Source organism: Choloepus didactylus, chromosome 9, assembly GCF_015220235.1.
Source record: "Choloepus didactylus isolate mChoDid1 chromosome 9, mChoDid1.pri, whole genome shotgun sequence".
In the NCBI taxonomy this organism is placed as follows: Eukaryota; Metazoa; Chordata; class Mammalia; order Pilosa; family Megalonychidae; genus Choloepus; species Choloepus didactylus.
The window spans coordinates 95230462-95242680 of NC_051315.1; the positions used below are offsets into that span (position 1 = coordinate 95230462).

Genomic DNA, 12219 nt, shown 5'->3' on the forward strand with positions numbered 1-12219 from the left:
TAAGTGGCATTAAGCCATGAGAAGAAGGAAGTGAAACTGCAGTTATACGCATCTGACAAGCATAACTGTTGTAACAATCAACAATTGCACCATTTCCAAGTGAAACTTTTTGTAACCAAGTGAAACTTTTTGTAAGATTTCTAAATGCCAACTTTGCTAAATTGTCTTTTGTAACCAATAGCTAACTGCCAACTCTGCTTCTGTTAAAATAGCTTGCTTGCGTTTCCAGGATGTGGTTTCTGTCTATATAAGGTACCAGCACACACAGGTCGGGGCTGCTCACTGATTTCCCTGTGTGGAGTGACTGTGAGCAGTCGCCGGCCAGCTAATAAAGGCTCTTTAAATTCTGTTTGGCTGTCTCATACTTTAACTCGCGGGCACCGTAACATTAGCAAACTAGAACAACCACAAAGAAGTACAGTAACTTTTGTCCATACCATGACAGTGTAAAGCTCTTTTACGTGTACTGTAAAAAACTTTGGTAAATTTTCATGGCTTAATGTGGGTAACAGAGATTCCTAAAACATTTTTAATTAAACAGAATAAAAGAAATAATTAATTTACCTGTAGACCAGATCTTTAGCATCTTATCCCAGGAGCCACTGCAAAACTAGATATATAAAAAAGGAAAAACAGTATGTAATATAATTCATCAAATTACTTGCCTCATTGTTTCTATTTAACTTAAACCTTTACTTTGTCTAATCTCTGTGGGGTATGGGCTCTGAAATTCTTCACTACTATGGTATCATCTGCCTAGCTTCCTAGTCTCCTGGAAGATGTACCTTCAATCCACATGGCAACTAAGGGAGCCACTATTCTTATATGACCATGAGCCCTGGCCATGTTTGCATGCAGGCGGACAACTGACCTACAATGTGCCAACAGTTCCCATCCTCATTCAGAACGTTTTTTAAAAACGTAACCCAGAGAGTCTTTTTTTCAGTGACAGAAAGTGCAGGATGTAATCCCTGGGAAATATTAAAAGGCCAGGTTTATTGCCATGTGGAAAAAGCCAGTCTGTAGTGAGAGAAGAAAACCAACTTAGAAGGATGAGAAAGGGAGATCATGTGCTGACCACATTTTGAGCCTCCATTCCATTGGTTCTTGAGGCCCAACTATATTATAACCACTCTTGTTATGGGGTGGTTCAATCTTTCCTTGGATTTCACAAACCAGCAAGTTTCTTTTAAGCCTAAACAAGTTCAAGATGAGTTTCTGTCTCTTGTAATCAAAAAACAGGGTGCCATTAATTCATTTAAGTTTTGACTCAACAACATGTAAACTTTCTTTTTGGCTCAATATGACAAAAAATGATAAATCTTTACCTTTGAATGCATCCAATGTCCTCTGTTACCCTAACTAGCAAAGAAATACTGAAGAAGCACACTTAAATCTAGAATAATATAGTTTAAGGAACTTTCAAATTTTAAAAGGGTTTCAAAGCCCCTTCTAAGTTAGTAGTGTTGCCCTGAGGTTTGTTTCCCTTCAACTAAAATCACTTCTGTCACAACAAAGAGTAGGTAAACACTGATAGTAAAACAAACTCTGTTAACACTAACCCAGTATGTGCTAAGGCTTAGCTGATCAACTAGGCATTTTCAGTAGATTACAGCATGGTGAATAACTGATGGATTGAAAATATGTCAATTATTATGATTAAGAAAATTATGTACATTGCTTGATAACTTGATTTCTTCACATTTCTGTGGTTTATATAAGCCTCTAAACCAGACATACCCAGTCTGAGAATGTGAATCTATAGCTCTTATTGCATGATTTTTAACTTTTGGTTTGAAATCACATTCTTTTAGTCATGAATTATCCTTAAACTAGGCCAATCACAATGAGTATTTGTAGAAAAAAACATTTTTAATAAAGCTCAAATTTTTATTTAACACATTGCTAACAACATACCAGCAACTTACTTTAGTTCCTGTGTTATCAACAGCTATAGATTCCACACTTCCAGCATGACCTCTGCAGCAGTGTAGGGCTTTCACTTTGTTTCTCTCTATATTCCACTCCCAAAAGAGAATAGTCTGATCCATAGAGGCACTCAGTAGTAAGCAAGACAAACTGTCTGAAGAAAGGAGAACATAAATATAAGAAACAAATTAATGCAAAAGTTTTAAATACATTGTGTTCTAAAATCAAAGAATTGAATTTTTTTTTAAGATGTTAGAAGATAAAAGCTCTCATATAGCCAGCTTTTAAAAACAAAACTAACTAAAGGTGTAAAGGGAAGATTCTTAAAAAATACAATAGAAGACACTGTTTAACATAAGTCAATATTAATTTGAATGTGTATATTATCTGATGTCATTTTATTAAGCATTCATTTCTACTAATTTTATGGATATTTGATATAATCCTTTTCCTCTATACACTATACTTTTAAAACACCTCATAGTACCTAGGACATGAACTAGTTCCTGCCCACTCCTCACTCTGCCCCAACACTGAAAATGGCTTGTTTCCAAATCCCTGTCCAGGACTCTTATCAGTTAAAGCAAAGACCCCTAACCTTTTTTCACCCAGGCCACATCTTTTACAACATCCGTATGTCCCACAATTGTCATTATTGACTTTCCTTCCAAGGACCAGATTCGAGAAGTCTTATCGTAAGAACCAGTCAAGATCCTATGAGGAGAAAAAAGTTCTATGAAATACAAAAAAGAAGCATTTTCAAACCCTAAAAGTCAACTGTTTCTAAGGCAAGGACAAAGTAAACCTTGAGGATTTTATTTTTAAGCTCTTCTTTAATTACGAAGATTAAGATTTCAAAATATACTAGATCAAAAGATAATACTCTTGAATTTCCCAACATTATAAATAAAAAATATAACTAATAAACCCTGAATTTCATTGCTTATTATTGATGTAAATACTACAACTCTCAGGGTAGCCACACAAATTACTTATACAGCCTTATTGTCCTTTGTACTTAACCCATGACAAAAAGTTAAAGCATTTAAAGTTAAACCAGTAAAAACATGACAATATATAATAGCTCCAGGAAGACATTAATTGAAAGAAGTAAACTTCTACTATGATCCACTTTTGAAGTATTTTTTCTACAAGTAAGGCCAGTGGAGATTTGCTCTGAGCCATCCACACCTGCTTACTTGATTCTAGTATGCTCTTTAATATGCTCTAAAATAGCATGATCCTCATCCTCCTAGTAGCAGTCAAGGAGATCTGTGGATTTAAAAGGTTTTTTTGGTGTTGTTTTTTACCTCTGTGAAAGCCTCATACTCAAGTAAATCAAATGTCCAAGTCACTTGATCAATTCAGAAGACAAATGTCATTAGAACATCTTAAGACAAAAAAGAAAACCTATTAATATATACCCGTTTCTTCTTCAATACGCTGAATGCAAAGATCTTTGTTTGGTATGGTCATCTACACCTAAATTCCAAAATTATTTTTACAAAGAACTACAAATCTGAGAAAAATGTTTACATGGTGGACTTAAAAAACCAAAGGAGATGGCATAAGAAAAAGGATAAAAAAACATTATTCTGACAATACCATTCCTCTGCTCCTTTGACAGAACTGATCCAGTCATCATGGAACATGCATTGCTCTGGCTGAGGTGCACTGTACTTCTCCACGTATTCTAGTTCCACAACCTCTTCCTAGTCATAGAGAGAAACCAGAAGCCAATCAGGTAGTATACGGTTTTAAGATATTACATTATAAAGACAAAGAATCCCCCAGTTTAATATATCCCCTTCATATTAGAACTCTTTATAATCCAGAAAATTTGGAACCATACAAAACTCAAGAACTTTAGTTGACCTAACAATATGCTAAAACTATTACTAAGAATAATGGTCTCACTGATGCTAAAAGTGGGGAGAAAAAGAATATTAAAAAAAGCTCTAAATTATAAAATGATAAAAACAATTATAAATAATAGTTTAAATTATAAAAGCAATATTACAGGACATTTGAAAATTAGAGAAAGAAGAGAATCGCCTATAAATCGTAATAAACTATCCCGTAAGTTTTGCTTTATGGGCACAATCCTTTTGTACACCTTATAGCTGTTTACATATATTTGCTATATCTGCTTTCTTGCTAATTCTTCCACAAATAAGAAGGTATCTTTCTATATTCATTCACCTGCATTCTCAGAAGGGGGAGAAGTTCAAAATTGAATATATAAAAACTGAAGTTCAAATTTCTAGGAAAAAAACAGTAAATGAAAAAATCTTGGGTGCTAAAGACAGATTCACACTGATTCTAAAAAGGATTTCGCCAACATTATCAGAAAACACTTAAAGTAAATTACAGAAGGTATTTGAACTTACTGATGAGATGTTCTCCAGTTCCATGTGTTTGACCAATGGCATTCGCAGAAACTGGCCCTTGATAAGGAAATCAAATTCCACATATTTGTGGAACTCTAAAGAAAATACATAATAAAATTATCATCACTCTTAAGATTTGGTTTAAGTGGTGTTGGCAGAGGTATATGAGAAACCTCAAAACAAACAGGTACCTATTATCTGAGGGTGGCCTCTGAGTTTCTCCAGAATTTCTCCATGGCACAATCAGAACATGTATTTTTGTATACTATATGATTTTTAAGAACAGAAATACTGGTATTTTTGTGGGGGTAAATATTTTGATTTTTAAAAACTTTTCATTCTATGACAAATTTCAAACATATACAAAAGTAGAAATAATATAATGAATCTCATTGTATCCATTACCATCACCACTCTGACAATAACAAGTCATCGACAATCATCTATACTTCTTCCTCCAATCTCCAGCTGGTTTATTTTAAAGCAAACTTCAGAAATGATATCATTTCATCTGTAAATACATGTATGTATAGATGTTTGTATCTTTAAAACATAAGGACTAAAAAAAAAAGAGCCACAATGTTAAAAGTTTTAATAATTATTCCTTTAATATCATATAGACAATGTTCATATTTCCCTCTCATAAGTGTCTTTTTTCAGTGAGTTTTTAGAATCAGCGCACAAAGTCCACCCACTACATTTGATTAATTTGTTTCTTTTAATTTTTAACAGTTCCCCCTTATTTTTTTCCTTGCCATTTATTTGTTGAAGAAACTGGGACATACATCTTGTAATATTTTTTACATTCTGCATTTGGTTGATTTTATCTCCAAGGTGTCCTTTAACATGTTCCTCTATCACCTATAGATCCTGTAAACTGTTGGTAGGACCTAGAGGTTTGATTAGATTTCAGCATTGATCTTTTTTGGCAAGAATACATAGTTCACAGGCAGTATTTTCTGTTTCCCATTATATCACATCAGGAAGCAAATAATATCTGGTTATTTCTCTTTATATGTTAAGATACACCTTTGGGCTCAGATGGCAGTTTTATTCCATCCACCATAATGTTTCTATCAGCCTTTTACCTAATTAATGGTTTTAGAAGTTACTGATAATTACTGCCTACATATGGTATTTCATTTGGAGTTCCTAAACAATAATAGTCTAATTCTATCATTCTTTCTGCGTTTATTAGCTGTAAGCCTTCTACAGAAGAGTGTTCCCTCATCAACTATTTGATTTGTTATTTTTTAAAAATCTGAAATCTGAATCATTTGCATCTTAGTGCAAGATCAATAACTGAGTTATTCAATTTATACAACAGACAAACCAATAATGAATCTACAAATTTACAAAAATCTTCAACTATTTGAGTAACAATAAACAAGTATATACTGATATTACAAAGCTTTGACTGCAAGATTAATTATTACAGTTCAAGAACTGTTTCAACAATATGACAGTTTTGAAATTTGTAAAAGTAATTATGCGTAAGAATTGCTACACATTCTGATGAAACTGAAGAAAGAATGACAGGAAATCTATCTGAATATCTGTGAATTAAGAACTATACCTTGCTAGCAATAAAGAGATTGCTTTAAAATGTTTTTCATGAACATCATCTCATTAACAAATAAATTATGGAATTATTTGAATATGAAGAGGGAGAAAATATTAGGCCATCAGTCTATAACTCTCACTTCCCATTCCTCCAACTACCAGAGTCAAAAGAAGTTTTTCAGCATTTGGAAACATCTGCATAAAAATATGCTTCCCTCTAAATGACGGCTCCATTAACATACTTTGTTTTTAAAATAACACTTTACAATATTTCATTTTCAACTTTCCATGATTAAATTTTCTTTTATATAATATTTCATTAGTTTTAAAAACATTTTATTACAGAAAATTTCAAATATATTAAAAAAAAAAGTGGGCAATAAAATAATAACCCCCTTTATACTAACTTCAACAATTATCAACTCAAGGGCCGATCTTGTTTCATGTATAGTTTTACATACATTGTTCATATTATTTTTTTGTTTTAATTTATTATGTAATATATTCACATGGTTCAAAATGTAAAAGTCTCTCCCCCACACAACCCCCCAGCATCTGAGCTGCCTGTTCATCACATTCACATTAATTTTATGGGCTAACAATTATATTAGTACAATAGCACATATTTAATGTATCTTTATAAATATTTTACTTGGTATTTTTACATGTTTATAAATTTTTATATTTAGTCATTAATTTTCTTATGAATTCTAAACAATTAAAAACTGACATTTTTGGTATTAGAGAAAATAAATGTTCATATGTTCATATATTAAGATTGGCATTTTTTTCTGTGTTGTCATCACTACTCAGTGGGTCCTAGGCCCCAAAACCCTTGTACCAGCCATCCCTGGTACAATCATAACTATTACACCAAAATCTTTATTCCAAAATTATATCTATTGTCTCAAAAGCAAAATAAATAGAAAGAAATTTTTTTCTGAAAACTCTTCTCTGAAAACATTTTTAAATTTTAAAGTATAGTTCAGCAGGAAAACCTGTATGTTATATTTATAAATTTTACAGTTACAAAATGTGTATAGTATTCTAAAATAAGCCAAAAGAAAAACAAAACTTTAATTTTTTTAGAGTAGTTAGTGGTATTATGCCCTCTCCTAACTTCTCATAGCCTATATACTCACCATTTTTAGCCTCCAGCAACTTATTGATGATGTTACTAAGGTCTGCAATTTCAGAGGTGGCAGGAATTGAGAAGGGAACATCATCTACTGCATATCTAGAAAAAGGAAATGATATGACAAGTTCCTACAGATATTTCAACAAAATGCGAATTTTTTCATTCAGCAAACATTTATTAGGTACCTACTCTATGCCAGACATTTTGCTATGTGGGGTGAACAAAAATTAAGGCGTGGTTACTGTCCTCAGAAGGAGACAGTCTGGTAATTACAGAAATTACAATAAAGCTATATAAGAACAATGTCATAAATTCTATACATAAAATGGGGTACAAAGAAGAAATAGGTCATTTCAACTAAAGAAAAGAAGGATGGGTAAAGCAGGGTCTGAAAAGAGGGTGCACAAAGAGGGTAACTCTAAAGTGCATCTAGTAGTTAGTTTTTGCCAGGTGGGACTAGTAGTTTTTGCCAGGTGGGAGCAGGAGTAGACAGGAAAAGGGAATGTGTTCAAGCAGGAAAAACAGTAAAGCAACAACTAGGAGGAGTTTGCCCATGTAACCTATTCCAGAAAGTTTGATTTTGCTATAAATAGTCAGTGACCAAAGATAAGTCAAATATAAGGCTAGAAACGAGATATTACTTTTTTCCTTAGTCAATGAGGAACCATTCTAGCAATCCAACTTAAGGAATAATATCCTCCAAATTTTGTTAAAATTTTTCTGACAGCACCATGGAGACTGAATTAGAGAAACACATGACAGGAGGCAAGTTAGGAGACTCTTATGAGAGAATGGGAGTTTGGGGGACTTCTGTGACCAGACCAACAAGGTACACCAATCTGGAACAAGTGGAGTGGCTGAGATTGCAGTGAAGAACTGTAAGTTTCCCATGCTATGAAGCTGCACCCCCCACCCCCCCCCCCTGGCAGGGCAGGCTAATTGGAACTTGTTCCTTGAGGGAAAAAGAAGCAGTCTCTACTGGGAGCAAGAAGGTTGGGTCAACCAGGCTCCAACTGGAGAATTAATTAACAAATTTGGACTGCTGAGTAAAAGCTCCAAGCACAGAAAAATCAAGAGTAAGCACAAAACAAAACTGGGAGGTTTTGCCTCAGCAGAAAGGAGGTGGAGCTAACAACAACAACAAAAAACAGACTTTTGGAGTGGGAGGAACTCAGAATACTGGAAATGGGCTGGGCCCCAAGAAATAGGGGCAGATAGAAATGGGTACCAACTCTGGCTCTTGATGTGCAAACCTGGGGAACTGGGGCCCAGCTCTGGAAAGGATTTTTTTCTTTTCTTTCTTTCTTTATTTACTTTTTAACTTTTCAGTGCCTATTACAGCTGTGGAAACTCTCAGGTTTCAGCACTGCCACAAGCAAAGACAGAATTAAGATATGTCTCAGAGTAACTAGTCAGGTGAAGGAGATAATTCCCTAAAGGGCTGTGATGGTTAAGTTCATATGTTAACTTGGCCAGGTGATGGTGCCCAGGTATCTGGACAAGCAAGCACTGTTATTGCAAGGACATTTGTGGCTGGTTAATAAACCAGAAGGCTGTTTTATCAAATCTTCAGTTAACTGACTGCATCTGTGGCTGATCAGTCAATAAAGGGCATGTCTTCTGCAATGAGAATTAGATCAACTGGATTTAATCTAATCAAAGACTTTTAAGGGAGAGGAGAGAACTTTCTTCTTCATCTCCAGGGAATTTCATTTAAGACCTTCAATGTGGTTGCCAGCTTGCTGCCTGCCCTATGGAATTTGGACTTGTGCACCCAGCCTTACGGAATTTGGACTCATGCAGCTTCAGAGTTGCGTGAGACACTTTTATAAAATATCATATTTAGATATCTCCTGCTTGGTTCTATTTCCCTACAGAACCTTAACTAATACAAGGGGGTATCTTTAAGTAGTCTCTACTGGGAGCAAGGGAAAGTAGTTCAGGCAAGCTCCAACTGCAGCTTTAAACCCCAGGAGAGAAGAGGTGGGGCTGACAGAAAAAATAACACGAAATAAAATAAAAAAGAATAAAAATGGAGGCTTTTGGAGTCAGCCAAGCTCAGAGTACTGGAAAGGGGCTGTGCTGCAAGAAAAGGGGTGCAAAGAGCTAGATACCAACTCCAGCTCTTGACTGGCGAACCCTGTGGGATGGGGAAAAGCTCTGAAAAGGGATTTCTTTTTTTCCTTTTGTTCTTTCCCTTTCTTTTCTTTTTTAAAAAGATTTTCTTCTTTCTTAAAACTATTCTAAGTAGCTCACTGGAGGAAGCCTCAGATATTTTCAATTGGCAGCTGGGCCCTTGCAAGGGTGGAGTTAAGATAGGTCTAAGAGACAAAGCAACGAGTCAAGTAGGGGAGATAATTCCTAAAGGGCAAATTTTCCCCAAGGAAAGGGAGGCAAGACCCAGCTCAAGTGGTGGCCTTCCTTCAGAGGACTCAGACCCTAGGGGCTGGAAAACAGAAACATCTTGACTCAACAACACCCCTGGCACTGACAGGGGTTGCTGAGAATGAGAGGCACCACATCTCTTTGCACAGGTGGGGAGGTGCGGGCTGACAAGCACCACCTACTGTACAGGATTGGAAAAGCACAGAGTCTACAGGCTTCACAGGAGGGTCTGAAAACCTGCTTGATCTCATTCTCAGGGAAAGCTGATACAGATTACAATATACACCCAAGACATGGGCCTGTCTGGACTGGGGAAATCTGATTGGGGTCAATCATATCTGGGGAGACACCCCTGAAAAAAAAACAGGTCCCACACAGGCAGGGCAAAATCTAGAAAAACAAGAGCTGCAAAATTCTGATCAATTAAACAGAAGCTATGCTAGAGGCCTAGAATAATTTGAACTGAAAGACAAGGAACAGATAGAGAACAAAGCCAACGAACAAGAAAACCCTAGGTAAAAGAGTGAAAACGATCTCCAGAATAAACTTAAGAAAATCAGAGGCCAAGACAGCAAAATATCATGAATCATAGTAGAAAGCACGAAGATATGGACCAGCAAAAAGAACGAACTAACTCATCAACTGAGATATAGGAGTTGAAACAACGAATTAAAGATGTTCAAACAAACCTCCTAAATCAAATCAATGAGAAAATGCGGTAAAAGAAATGAAGGATATAAAGAAGACACCGGGTGACCATAAAGAACAATTCGTAAGCTTGAAAATACAAATGGCAGAACTTATGGGAATGAAAGGCACAAAAGAAGAGATGAAAAAGACAGTGGAGACATACAACAAATCTGAAGAGACAGAAAAAAGAATTAGTGAACAAGAATGCAGGATATCTGAAATCATATGCACAAAAGAACAGACAGTGAGAAGAATGGGAAAATATGAGCAGAGTCTCAGGGAACTGAATGACAACACGAAACACATGAATATACATGTTATGGGTGTCCCAGAAGGAGAAGAGAAGTGAAAAGGGACAGAAAGAATAATGGAGGAAATAATCATTGAAAATTTCCCAAGTCTCATGAAAGACATAAAATTAGAGATTCAAGAAGCACAGCATACCCCAAACAGAACAGATCTGAATAGACCTACTACAAGACACTTACTGATCAGATTGTCCAATGTCAAAGACAAAAAGAAAGCAGCCAAAGAAAAGCAATCCATCACATACAAGGGAAGTTCGGTAAGACTATCTACAGATTTCTCCACAGAAACCATGGAGGCAAAAAGGCTGTAGTATAATATATTTAAGATGCTGAAATAGGAAAACTACCAGTCAAGAATTCTGTATCCGAAAAAGCTGTCCTTCAAAATGAGAGTTTAAAATACTTTTAGAGAAACAGACACTGAGAGAGTTTGTAAACAAGAGCTCTGCCCTACAAGAAATACTAAAGGGAGTGCTACAGGCTGATAGGAAAAGACAGAGAGAGAGGTTTGGAGAAGAGTGTAGAAATGAAGACTATCATGAAGGGTAAAAGGAGAGAAAAGAATAAGATATGACATATAAAATCCAAAAGAAAAATTAGTACAAGAAAGTACTGCCCTTACAGTAATAACATTAAATGTTAATGGATTAAACACCCCAATGAAAAGACATAAACTAGTAAAATGGATTAAAAAACAGGACCCATTTATATGCTGTTTCCAAGAGGCTCATTTTAGACACAAGGGTAAAAATAGGTTGAAAGTGAAAGGTTGGAAAAACATACTTCATGCAAACAACAAACAGAAAAGAGCAGGGATACCTATATTAATATTAGACAAATTAGACTTTAAATGTAAAACAATTAAAAGAGACAAAGAAGGGGACTATATATTAATAAAAAGGAACAATGCATCAAGAAGACAAAACAATCATAAATATATATGTAGTGAGCCAGAGTGCCCCCAAAATACATGAGGCAAACAATGACAAGACTGAAGGGAAAAGGAGACACCTCTACAATAATAGTTGGAGACTTCAATATACCACTCTCATCAATGGATTGAACATGTAGATGGAGGATCAATAAGGAAACAGAGATGTTAAATAGTATGATAAATGAACTAAACTTAACAGACATAATAGAACACTACACCCCACTACAGCAAGAAACAATTTCCTCAAGTGCCCAAGGATCATTCTTCAGGAAAGACCTCATGTTCAGTCACAAAGCAAGTCTCAATAAATGTAAAAATACTGACATTATACAAAACACTTTCTCAGATCATAATGGGATGAAGTCGGAAGGTCAGAAAATTCAAAAATATATGGAGGCTAAAGAACACACTCAAACAGAGAGTGGATCAAGGAAGGAATCACAAGAGAAACTAGTAAATACCTTGAGGCAAATTAAAATGAAAACACAACGTATCAAAACTTATGGGATGCAGTAAAGGTAGTGGTGAGAGGGAAATTTATTGCCCTAAATGCCTACATTAAAAAAGAACAAAAGTCAATGAATTAACTGTTCACCTAAAGAAACTAGAAAAAGAACAGCAATCTAACCCCAAAGCAAATAAAAGGAAAGACATAACAAAGATGAAAGTAGAAATAAATGAAATTAAGGACACGATAACAATAGAGAGAATCAACAAAACCAGAAGTTGGCTCTTTGAGAAAAATCAGTAAAAATTGATGAACCTTTAGCTAGGCTAACAACAACAAAAAAGACAGGATGCAAATAAATAAAATAAGAAATGGGAAAGGGGACATAACTACTGACCCTGTAGAAATAAATAGAGAGGATACTATGAGCAATG

The 12219-nt window shown here is 35.1% G+C and overlaps 1 protein-coding gene across 1 annotated transcript in view; it reads right to left on the reverse strand.

Moving 5' to 3' along the window:
* WDR12 (WD repeat domain 12) overlaps positions 1-12219 on the reverse strand; it is a 58319-nt gene that overhangs the window by 29245 nt on the left and 16855 nt on the right. Inside the window, exons 3-8 of the mRNA XM_037849856.1 lie at positions 7025-7119; positions 4320-4414; positions 3535-3641; positions 2528-2643; positions 1929-2083; positions 565-610 (exon numbers count right to left, since the gene is read on the reverse strand). Of these exons, the coding sequence (XP_037705784.1) occupies positions 565-610; positions 1929-2083; positions 2528-2643; positions 3535-3641; positions 4320-4414; positions 7025-7119 (614 nt within the window). The remainder of the gene's footprint in view (positions 1-564; positions 611-1928; positions 2084-2527; positions 2644-3534; positions 3642-4319; positions 4415-7024; positions 7120-12219) is intronic.